The sequence below is a fragment of the Sinocyclocheilus rhinocerous genome, unplaced genomic scaffold (genome assembly GCF_001515625.1).
Source record: "Sinocyclocheilus rhinocerous isolate Xijiao unplaced genomic scaffold, SAMN03320098_v1.1 scaffold239, whole genome shotgun sequence".
NCBI lineage: Eukaryota > Metazoa > Chordata > Actinopteri > Cypriniformes > Cyprinidae > Sinocyclocheilus > Sinocyclocheilus rhinocerous.
The window spans coordinates 7,264-19,899 of NW_015653198.1; the positions used below are offsets into that span (position 1 = coordinate 7,264).

Genomic DNA, 12,636 nt, shown 5'->3' on the forward strand with positions numbered 1-12,636 from the left:
CAGATAGTCACGCAGTGTGAAAACAACTGCGATCCGACGAGTTTGAAAATCGTGCTGTGTGAACTCGGCAATATTCACTTATAAATGGAGACGTTTCTGTTTATGTGAAAAGTGGCCTGTTTTATAAGGTTGTGAATATTTAGAATAGAAAGAATTTATTATTATAGTATTATTTTAGTGTCATTGAGTTGCTATTATAGTTTTCATGAATATTTTGAATTATTTTTATTTGTTTAGAATTTTATTTTACATGTTTATTTATTTATTTTTAAATACATCTAGTTTTTAATGTTTTTATTTCAGTTTTAGTTGTTGAAGTACATCAAGTTCAACTAAATGAAAGTGAGAAATGTAATAAGCTTTTTTGTAGTTTTTTTCTGTTAATGTTAATTTTATAAAAAAAAAAATATATATATATATATTTTTTTTTTAACTTTGGTTTTATTAATTCAGTTTATATTTATAACTAATAATCCTGGAATTTATTTATTTTAATTTCGGCCATCAGTTTTGGTCAAACAGATGAATCAAATATAATAAATAAAGATAGTAAACTATGGTTAAAATCAGTGTTATTTTAGTATTATTTGTACAGTATCATTAGTGTTTATTGATCATTTTAAATGAACTTCTATTTTATGTGCTTTTTTTGTAATATTTGTAATATTTCTATTTAATTTTTATTTTATTTTTAGTCACTGTGGTAATTTGGAAATGTATTTATTTATTTTTGCAGTTAGTTGTTCAGGCAACATTTGTACTTTTTTGGTGTTTTTATGTTTTTTCCCCAACTCTATTGCAGCTTTTTTACAAAATGAGAACATTTGATAGTTTTAGTTCAGTTAACAGTAACAACACTGATTCCGATGGTTTTACCAGTGCATTTGCTCACAACACATAAACCCAGATTACAATAGACTTTAACTGATTTAATGGCAGTGAACATCAGAGCTGTTGTTCACCTTTTTGCTTCTTGTGCTCCTGATGTTAATATATGATGTAAAATATTCAAAGTTACTGCCAGGAGGCACATTTACTTCGGCATATGATCTTTACAGGAGTTTTGTGAAAGGGTTTTGCCACCACAGACAGCAGCACATTGTCACCAGTAGATGTCGCCAGAGCGTGTGTTTTCCCATCAAGCGGCTCGTTACGCAGATTGGCTTTATTAGGGAAACACACATGATCACGTCCACAGGGGGAAACTCTTAAAGCTCTGCAGAGCGGATTCTGTCAGTACATCTGATTTGAGGAAGTTTATTACATCTGGCCCCTGAAAATCTGCCCTTCAGTCGTTTGCTTAATGTTAATTGATTATGGATGATAAACACTTGCTGTAGCCAAACGTGTCAGTTTGACACACGTCTGTGACTCATCTGAAACGTTAAACCGCACGGCAGAAGAGTTTCTATTTTTGGACACAAAGGTTTGTGTTTGGCAGGAGCTGAGTTTTGATTGAGTTTATGGAAAGAGCTTTGATAAAACAACTGGAGGGAAACGTACTTGACTCAGTTTAGTGATTAATTTTCCACTTAAATATTGCTGCTGCAGTCATCTTATAAAAAGTATAATAAATTAATATAAATATTTTGAAATGCATAATATAAATAAAAAATTAGTTTAATTAATATTTTAATATTAAAGTGTTATTTTAATTTCAATTATTTTAAGTTATATTTACATATTTTTAAAGTTAAACTTAATTGAATAAATATACAATATTTTAAAAATATTATAAATATTCTAAATTAATGTAATATAAATAATTTAATACATTTGTAATATTTTTTATAGAAATGTATTCAAATATTTTAACTTAATTTATATATGTTTAAAAGTATCAGTTGATTGATAGATATTTAGATCAATTAAGACTGCCAAAGTTAACGTGTAACACTTGAGAATAATTAATCCCGTTTCACATTATTGCATTTATTTATACAGCACAATTGCCACATTTTGCTAATATGAAAAACACATCAGTCTGGTAGCCAGATCCTCATTTAAATGATGGAGATAAAAACCTTTTTAATGACTAATTAATTTACAAATCAAATTCAGATAGACGCTTAATAAAATCAAGTTTAATTGCTGTTTATTTATTTATTTACAATAATTTTGTTTATTTATTTGTCTGCTTATTCAATTTATTTATTACTTATTTAATTTAATGTATTTACAATGATGTTGTTTGTTCTTTTTTGATTATTCTTTTGTAATTATTTGTTTGCTTATTTGTTTATACTTATTTGTTTATTTTTTTATTTCTACTTATTTTTTCTCATTCTTTATTTATTTATTTATTTATTTCTGAGACCACATTCACAGTTTGAAGCCAAAGTTTCAAAACATCCCAGGTTTTAGTATTTTGAAAAGCAAATGTCATAAGTTCCTGTGTGACGTTTGCTGAGAGCTGAAAGCACACCTGATTTAGGCGGCATCTACAGCTGGACTTTGTTGCGTTTGAAGTATTGCAGAGAGAGGAGCGTTTGAGGCGGCACCAGACCCCCTCGTGACAGGCCTCGTTTGGAGGCATGGACGCGCATATTTTACAACACCAAACACTCGCCACGTGAACGCAGACGCTTTCATCCACAGCGGCTCGGTGGACGGTTACGATTAAAACATGATCAAAGCATTAAAGCAGGTGTTGATTTATGGGCTTGTGACTGCGGGTTTGTGACTGATTGTGCTTTCGTGTGTTTAACATTTAAACAAACTGCTGGGATATTATCTTACTAATTCATTAAAATATTGAAAGTTTTTTTAGAGTGCTATAGCAACAAGGGCTGCCGTTCACAGTTTGTTGGCTGCAAAGAGGATTGTGTGATGTTTACTTGAGCAGGAGTGAAGCTCATTTAAATGGATGTGAGCTGAAACGACACACACACACAGATTGAATGTGTGTTTGATTGCGTTGGGTCTCTGTGTGATGGGCGTCTGGGGTCAGACGGTGTGTGAGCAGACGTGTAATAAAAGCCGCACAGACTCTGATGTGTGATCAGGCTCTGACTGTGATCTCAGCCGCTGCTCTGGGCCCAGTGCGGTCTGCTCTGAGTGCTCAGGGGTGAGTCTGACCCCTCTCTCTCGGGACTGCAGGGCATTGTGGGTGGCCTGAGCATGACGCATGCCCGTCTGCAGCATCGACCTCTAAACAGCATAACTGCACAGTGCTTGACGTGACAGATTGTTTCAGTAACAGACTCTAGAAAGTGAGGGGAGCTGCTAGTCGCTGCTGGTTTCACAATAAGGGTTTGATGAAGGCCACTGTGTGTAGACTGTGTTCAGAATGGGACAGTAGCTGACTGCATACTGTGTAGTGCACACTCAGTACACAATCATATGTTTTTTTTGTTTTTTTTAAATGGCATGTGGATGGGGTGCATCATGCAGTGACGCACATTTCAAATACTACAGCACTGATTGTCATCATACAACCTCAATACTACCATGTTTAATGACGTAAATAAGGTTTTAAATGCAGTTTTGTGGTTAAACATCAACTTTTGGTCATCTGATCGACTCATGAGTGACAAATTAAGAGTGTTAATTTACAGTTGATGTAATAATAATAATATCACAAATAACAATAATAATTCATAATTATTAAAAAGAATGTCATCATTAATAATAATAGTTTATTATTATTATTAGTAGTAGAAGTAGCAGTAGTAGTATGAATAATAATAATAATAATTAATCAAAAAAGTTAATTTATTATTAATTTTTTATTATTTTAATTATTATAATAATCATAATTATTTATTTTAGTTTATTTATTATTATTATTTACAAAACTACCAAACCTGTGATTTTTGTTTGCTTTGAACCAAATAATAACAAGACAATATAATAATAATAATAATAATAATTTTATAAAAAATGTTTTGTTTTTACTTTAATTTTTTAATAATAATAAATTATTATTATTATTAAAAATGTTCTAAAAAAAATTTCTACCTTAAACCAAATAATAATAATAATAGTCCTCATCAGAAATAATCTCAACTGCAAATAAACATTTTTACTTTTAACAAAAAAAAACTATTATTATTATTATTATGCATTGTGGGATACAGTATTCTGCAGTTTGATCTGTTGTATACTGCACTTCTTGTGAGATATAGTAACTCATCTGATTATTCCATGCATGTAGTTTGCATACTGATGAAATGGTGCAAGTAGTATAGTATGTGTAGTATAGTAATGTAGTATGGCAGTATCCATTAGTTTTCACTTTACAAAACTCTCAAATCAGTATTACTCATTTCACATGCAAAGTCCTTAGCCAGTTATAACAGAGGTCAGGAACGACTGAGAGACATTAACCTTGACTAAGATCACAAGAAGAGTACAGTAGTGTTTGAAAACCTCTCATCATTGGCTGCTGTGTGTGTTTATGCTGTTGTCTTGGTTTGGATGCCTTGTGTCTGGAGAGGAGCTGCCAGTGGTTACTGACGATGTCTTATGGGTGCATTATGGGTAAAAAGCATTATTCCCAATATCTGTCTCTCAGCACTGAAACCACACTAGAGAGCTGCCTATGTAGGCGGCATTTAAAAGCATTGTAAGCACAACGTTGACTAAAAATACACATATTTATTGTGTTAAAAGAAAAGCATGCCACCGAAATACTAAAGATGTTCACAATAATTGTTAATCCTGATTAGAAATGGAGTGTTTAACTCATTGTCTGTGTATTTTCTGGCTCTTATCTGTATTGATGCGGTGTTTTTGCATCAATCTCTGCATCAGTCTCTGCTCTTCATTACGGATCTGTTGTGTCGCAGCCTGTTCCCATTAGCGCTCGTTTCCTCTCGCTGATCCCGCTCTCTGTCCTGATTGGCTGTGTTTGAGAGTGACGGGGTCGTCTGATGGCCACTGTGTGACTGAACTGATTTTGACACGAGTTCGGTCTGCAGCAGGATTTACGCTGCCAGTTCTGTTGACAGACTCATAACAAATACCACATGAAGCCATTTCTACCGTCTCATAATAATCCAGGCACAGCAGACTTAGTCAACACACTGAAACAAACGCTTAAAGAGTCACATTACAGTCATTAAAAAAGGGTTATAATAAGATTTGATGTAACAGTATCGCGAGTGTGGGAAAATGTGGCATGGTGTTGATGTTAGAGGGCAGTCTTGTTAGTCTTGTTTGTAAATGCAGATGCATGATATAATTCAGTTTACTGTTAGGAAATAAAAAAATATGTATACTTGTATATGCTCGTATAATTTTTTTAATATTTATATAGTAATTTTGTTATAGTTTTTAGTCATTATTATATATATATTAGTGCTGTCAAACGATTAAAAGTTTTTGTTTACATAATATACACTGAACAAAATTAACATAAATATATTATGTAAATTTTGTTTACATAATATACACTGAACACTTTTGTTTTTGCCCCCATTTGTCATGAGCTGAACTCGAAGATCTAAGACTTTTTCTATGTACACAAAAGGCCTATTTCTCTCAAATATTGTTCACAAATCTGTCTAAATCTGTGTTAGTGAGCACTTCTCCTTTGCCGAGATAATCCATCCACCTCACAGTATTTTTAAAATGTTAATAAGTAAGTTTTTACTTAGTTTTTGACTTAGAAAACTGACTTTTTAAAATAACATTCCTCAGTGCAGCCTTATTATGGTTTTTGTTATTATTATTAATAAATGTTATTTATTTACTTTTACGGATGTATTGTGTTTATGGTGTTGTAATATATTTACATCTTTTAACCTGGAGTTGACAGACTCGAATACAAAAAAAATGCCACATTAAGCCATTTTTACCGTATAATAATCGAAGCCCTTCAAAACAAAATCATAATAAATCATTTTACAATCATTAAAGTGTTATATTAAAGATTTTGGACCTGTTTAATGCAACATTATAGGGGTTGTGGCAAGAAAATGTGGCATGATGAAATCTAGAGAGTAGATATAGATGTTTTTAAATACATAACCATGCTATAATTTAGTTTAATGGTAGGAAGTAAATTATTCTGTAATATCTATAATATTTTTAACAATAGAAGAAACAAGTTTTTTCTTTTATAGGCAAATATTAGAAAAATATAAACAAACAAAAATTAGAAAACCTATTAGAACCGCCCCACCCCATCATTCCTCTCTAATGTTGCCTTAACTGTATTATTAATAATAAAAATGTATTTCTTTCTGCTTATATTTCTCATGCTATTATAATATGGTTATATTTTAACCTCTGTGTTTTTGTTTCCTCAGGACAAGAAGCTGCGTCTCTTCGACCCTCGGGCCCAGCCATCAGCGGGTCAGGTAACCTTCTGTTCATACTATGCAGTATAAACACTCGGTACATGCAGATTTTTCTTTTCTTTTGTAAGAATATAATATATGGAATACTAAATCTGCTAGAATGTACAGTATAAATAGCACAGGGAGAGGAATACTATATTCCACAGTATAATGTCATTGTTGTAAATGTTGATAGAACTAATAATTGCCTCTATTAATAATCTCTTTGATTCATTATATGTAAAGGTTTCACACAAAAAGAGAATAAAACAATTCTTTCTGAGAATGAAAAGTATTTATTATCTATTAATGATTATTTAAAATGACAATATATTATTTAAAATTATTCAAAATATTAGATATAATGTTAAATTATTTTCAGTTTTAATCAATATATATGCATATATAAATACAATTAGTAATTTCACACACACACACACACACACACACACATATATATATATAATATTTTTAAAATGTTAATAAGTAAGTTTTTACTTAGTTTTTGACTTAGAAAACTGACTTTTTAAAATAACATTCCTCAGTGCAGCCTTATTATGGTTTTTGTTATTATTATTAATAAATGTTATTTATTTACTTTTACGGATGTATTGTGTTTATGGTGTTGTAATATATTTACATCTTTTAACCTGGAGTTGACAGACTCGAATACAAAAAAAATGCCACATTAAGCCATTTTTACCATATAATAATCGAAGCCCTTCAAAACAAAATCATAATAAATCATTTTACAATCATTAAAGTGTTATATTAAAGATTTTGGACCAGTTTAATGCAACATTATAGGGGTTGTGGCAAGAAAATGTGGCTTGATGAAATCTAGAGAGTAGATATAGATGTTTTTAAATACATAACCATGCTATAATTTAGTTTAATGGTAGGAAGTAAATTATTCTGTAATATCTATAATATTTTTAACAATAGAAGAAACAAGTTTTTTCTTTTATAGGCAAATATTAGAAAAATATAAACAAACAAAAATTAGAAAACCTATTAGAACCGCCCCACCCCATCATTCCTCTCTAATGTTGCCTTAACTGTATTATTAATAATAAAAATGTATTTCTTTCTGCTTATATTTCTCATGCTATTATAATATGGTTATATTTTAACCTCTGTGTTTTTGTTTCCTCAGGACAAGAAGCTGCGTCTCTTCGACCCTCGGGCCCAGCCATCAGCGGTTCAGGTAACCTTCTGTTAAACTCTCACCTGCTTCTGCTCTAACACTCAGCGACAAGATTATTATTGTTTTTATTCCCATATTATCTGCTGTACTGCTGTTTACAGGTGAAACATCAGCACAAACACACTTGATGACCATGTCTGACCTCTATTTCTTTTTGTATATCATTTTGTTTCTAACTACTCCGTTTCATTTAGGTTACTTTATACTTGCTATACTTGCATGAAAATGTTTTACATCAAAAATTACTTTCGTGTTTGTTTAAAGGGGTCATATGATGCTGCTAAAAAGAACATTATTTTGTGTATTTGGTGTAATGAAATGTGTTATTTCCACCACTGTGTGGAGAGCTGAAAAAAAGTTCCCAAACCTTTTGACCAGTGAATTTCCATGACTTTTCCACAACCTTTTCTGTTGTTCTTGATTTGTTACTTTATATTATTATATTCAGAGTAGGGCTGTCAAAAAAAAAATTTGAATTTCGAATATTCGTCAAATTTAAAATAAAAATCCACATTCGAATGCAAAAATGTTGCATTCGAATTTTAGGTGTGCGTTAAGGAGGCAGCCTTATCAGTGGCGCACAAGATGCGATGACGATGTAAGTGTCGTTGCATTATAATGTTTTTGTTAGCCTATCCAGTTGAAGCCACTAGATGCAGCGCTGCTGCGTTGTTAATTACAAATAATGCGGGAAAAGAGAACATAAATGCGGAGAAGATGTTGTTTACGTCAAGACTGAAACCAAGCCGTTCACACAGAACCGCATATTTATCGCATTTTCTAGAGGGACATCTATCACCGTCGCACTCGTGTCTCACACAAGAGAGCCGCATGTTTAGAAAGCCATGCAAAATTAATGCAAGTTCAGCTTTGAAAAAAAAAACATATCTCGAGACTTTATGGCGGGTTTTTTCCCCATCACTTTGAAAAAAACATATCTCGAGACTTTATGGCAAGTTTTTTCCCCATCTGACTGCAACTCGTGTTTTTAAATGAAAAATGTACTCTGTGTGATTGGTTTTCGGCCCTTTGTATTAAACTATGAATACATGATGCTGTTTTGTTTATAGTTGTTTAAGCAACTTAATTAATTATAATTGGTTAATAAACATTATTTTAAACATTATGCACTTTTTTTCACGGATAGTCATGTTATCTTATGCTCGGTGCGCCCTCATGTGACCTCAGGAGAGAAGCCAAAAGCTTTTTTTTTTTACCCTAACTGAAATTATGCCTTTTAAATTCGAATATAATTTGAATTTTGATAATATTTAAGCACAAAATTCGAATTTATTTTTTCAGCCATTTTGACAGCCCTAATTCAGAGCTGAACATAACTAGGAAAAATATATATATAAATATCGACTTAAGGAGAATGTAAATAAGTGTACAGCACCGTTCAAAAGTTTGGGGTTGGTATGATTTTTTTTTGTCTCTTGTGCTCACCAAGGCTGCATTTATTTGATCAAAAATACAGTAATAACAGTAATATTGTGAAATATTATTACAATTTAAAATAACTGTTTTCTATTTGAATATATTTTAAACTGTAAATTATTGCTGTGATGCAAAGCAATTGCTGTGAATTTTCTTCAGTGTCACATGATCCTTCAGAAATCATTCTAATATGCTGATTTGCTGCTCAAGAAACATTTATTATTATCAATGTTGAAAACAGTTGTGCTGCTTAATATTTTTTTGTGGAAACCGTTATACATATTTGTTCAAGATCTGATAAATAGAAATGTCTTTACTGTCATTTTTGATCAATTTAATGCATCCTTGCTGAATAAAAGTATTAATTTATTAAAACAAACAAACACGTTCGAACAGTGTAACTCCATAGGTAACACTTTATTAGTTAGCCTACTCCATTTGCTTTCTTTTTTGTTTTTGTTTTGCTCCATTCACCCCTCGGGTTTCATATTCTATATTTAGCCAATCAGATCAGGCTGTTGCTTCAGCAGCTCATTCTGATTGGTTAACTGATTGATTCATTCACTCTGTTGAGCCGGTGAAGCCATGGGAAACGGCTGAACCCTGGGAAACAATACAGTCCGATGCCCGTTTGAACGTGACAGTGTTTTTGATTGTCGAAACCTGTCGGGCGTCTGTTTGAGAGCCGATCAATCCCAGCCATTTCAGCAGGAGCGAGATCAGACCAAACATTCCCACAGTCCTCAGCGAAGGTTTCTCGGTGTGTTTGTGCTCTGGTGAATCAGATGGGGTCATGCTGGATTAGATATTACCCACGCTGCTCTCTAAGCAAACAGCGTGATCTCCGACACACACTCGTGTGATCTGCTGCTGTCGGGCTCTTCTCTGTGTGTTGTCAGATTTGAGTTTCTGATGCTTGTCTGTGCGGAGTGTTTCCTCTACACCTGCTGTCTTCTCATGTCCTCTGATCTCAAGCTCAGTTGGTTTGGATGTATGTAGTGTGTATGATTTGTGTTGAGGCATTTTAGTGTTAGTCAATCCTGGAAGTCTTGTTTGTGGACTTTTCCAAATGATTAGGATGCATTAAAGACAATGCAGCTATATTGATTTCAAATGATTGCTTGTAAGCAGAAGTTGCAAGACTTTGGCTGTTTCTCAGTTTGCGTTCTTGTCTGTACTTGTGTTCTTGAAGCGTCGTCAGTCGCCGCCCAAGTACTGTTCCAATTCAAAGTTCACATGATCTAGCCAAGTTCAGTTCAAATCCCCGGATGTGTTCTTGCTCCGCCCCTTTTATCAGAGGTGATTTGTGCGAACTTGAGGCAGCCAGGTATCCCAGAATGCATTTCGCACCAACGAGCGAGCATTAATGGCGGAGGAGAAAACCCGCATAATTTTCAAAATATTACTGTTATTGTGTCATGAAATGCAGTTCTAAGAGTATTTCAGGCGAGAATGTAGTTGTTTAAAACTCAAATCTGTGGTTTATTTATAAAGACAGCGCCTATTTGAAAATTTGTTTCTCCGATTCGGAGACGTGAGCTCCACGCGATCAGCGGGCGCTCAGTGCTCATGTTTCCCCACAAGAGCAGCCTCAACTCGGCTAGGCCTTCTGACATTTGCCGCTGGTCTCATGAATATTATTTCTTCCAGGTATTATCGTTTTGGCTGAGCACAAAGTTATGTTTCATAAATTAAAGCAATAAACCCCATGAAGCCGTGGTTTACAGTGAATTTATAACAACCCCCTTAGCTTTTATAAATTCACTGTAAACCACGGCTTCACGGGAATTATTGCTTTTATAAAACGGTTATTCCATATATGTAGTAAGGTTTCACAGAATAAAACAGAGCAAATAAAGTGTAATGATATTAATAAAAACAGTATTCTTCCGCCAAACAATGTAGTTCCTCAGAAACAGTTGTGGTTGCAATAAAGTGGTTGCCGAGCAACACACAAAGTAAACAAAGGTGTATGTTTGTAGAGTAATTTACAACAGCTTAGAACGCGGCTCAACCAATCAGAATCAAGGACCGGAACGATCCATTTTATAATATTTATTTATTAATCATAATACAGCGCTGACTTTGTTGCATACATTTGACTGAATTGTTTGCTTTTGTCTTTATTTTCTATTACATAAGTCTCTTATACTTTATACTTATATATCTCTATACATCAACTTTCACCGTGGACGAAGCGGAGTTAAGCCCGGGGTCGTCACATGTGGTTGCCGCTCATTCGTCGGATCCGCCGGGCGCGCCGTTCTCGGGCGCGCCGCCTAGGCAGTGGTGTTTGATATCATATTTCATCGTATTGTAAATACATACAGTGAAGATAACCAGAGTAGCCGAGGCGAGCTGACTGACGTTATCAAGTACGCCGCAGTTTCATTTGCAGAATTACCAGACTTGTGTCCTCCCGTCTTCAGGAGTTCACACTCCCCGAGTCGAACTTGCGAAGAACTTTGTGTACTTGGTATTGAGAAACGGCTTTTGTACTTTTACATGTTGTAGGCATCTGTTGACCAAAGACGACTTTAGATGCACTGTTGGAAATCCAACCCACTGTATGCATTTTTGAATAACTTTAAATGTGTTTTGGTTGCTGGATCTATTTATACTTTGTAAATAATTCAAAACATGTTCAAATAATTTTGAAACATCATTTATTCTTTCATTTGTTCATTCATTTTAAATAATTAATCAAGCAAAAATCACATTTCATTAATTTATTAATGCATTAATTTTATTTAAATATTTAATCAAGTAAAAATCACAATTATTATTATTATAATTTTTTTTTTTTACATTTTCATGAAGAAAATTGATTTTTAAAGATACTGCAAACATTGACAGAATTTAAATTTTTCCTTTAATTCCCTTTTCTTTCTTTCTTTCTTTCAATTTAAATAATTAATCAAGCGAAAATCACAATTATTTTATTATTTGTTGTATATTTTATTAAATTTTTCACATTTTTCAGGATTTTTCTTTAATTAGATGTGACGCACACGTGAGGCTATAATGTGAATGCGTCCCAGCCCCCTTAGATAAGACTACATTTACACTGGTGCGTTTATGTTTTAAAATGAAAACGGTCCCATAAGACGATAAATAAGATTTATGTTCCACTTTTACTCAAAACTCACTTTAAACGACCATCGAGTGATTGTAATAACTTCCGATTGCCGTCTAATGTGTGTTTTGGCCATTTAATGTTGCTGAAATTAAATATGTTATTACCTCTGACTCTGACTCGGAGCAGCGATCATGGAAGAGAGAACACAGGCAGACAGCGCTGGAAGCTGCTAATGCTCATCAGTAAATCAGTGGAAAATAAATAGAAATCATGATTCTGTCTGAGCTATGCGTTTTAAAACGAACACTAACTAGTGTAAATGTAGCCTAACAGATGTGTAAACTGAAGACTATTTGAGCTTTACTAAACCTATTTGCACTGATTTATTGTGTTGATTACATTTTGTTCCTTTGTGCAGTGACTCAGGAGATGAGTCTTTGAGTTTGTATAAACATCAACAAGCTGAAAAATAAAACCAAAGTTTTTTTTTTAGATAATGTAATCTAAAGTTAAAATTGATTTCATAAAATTGGTATCGAAAAAAAGTATCGTTCAGGAACCGGTATCGAAGTCTGGGTATCGGTATCGGTATCGATATCGAAAAATTTTGAACGATACCCAGCCCTAAT

The 12,636-nt window shown here is 33.2% G+C and overlaps 1 protein-coding gene across 1 annotated transcript in view; it reads left to right on the top strand.

Moving 5' to 3' along the window:
- The window catches only part of coro7 (coronin 7), a gene marked incomplete at its 5' end in the record, with an annotated part of 147,468 nt that overhangs the window by 2,019 nt on the left and 132,813 nt on the right, over positions 1–12,636 (top strand). Inside the window, one exon of the mRNA XM_016521778.1 lies at positions 7,441–7,491. Coding sequence (XP_016377264.1) covers positions 7,441–7,491 — 51 coding nt within the window. The remainder of the gene's footprint in view (positions 1–7,440; positions 7,492–12,636) is intronic.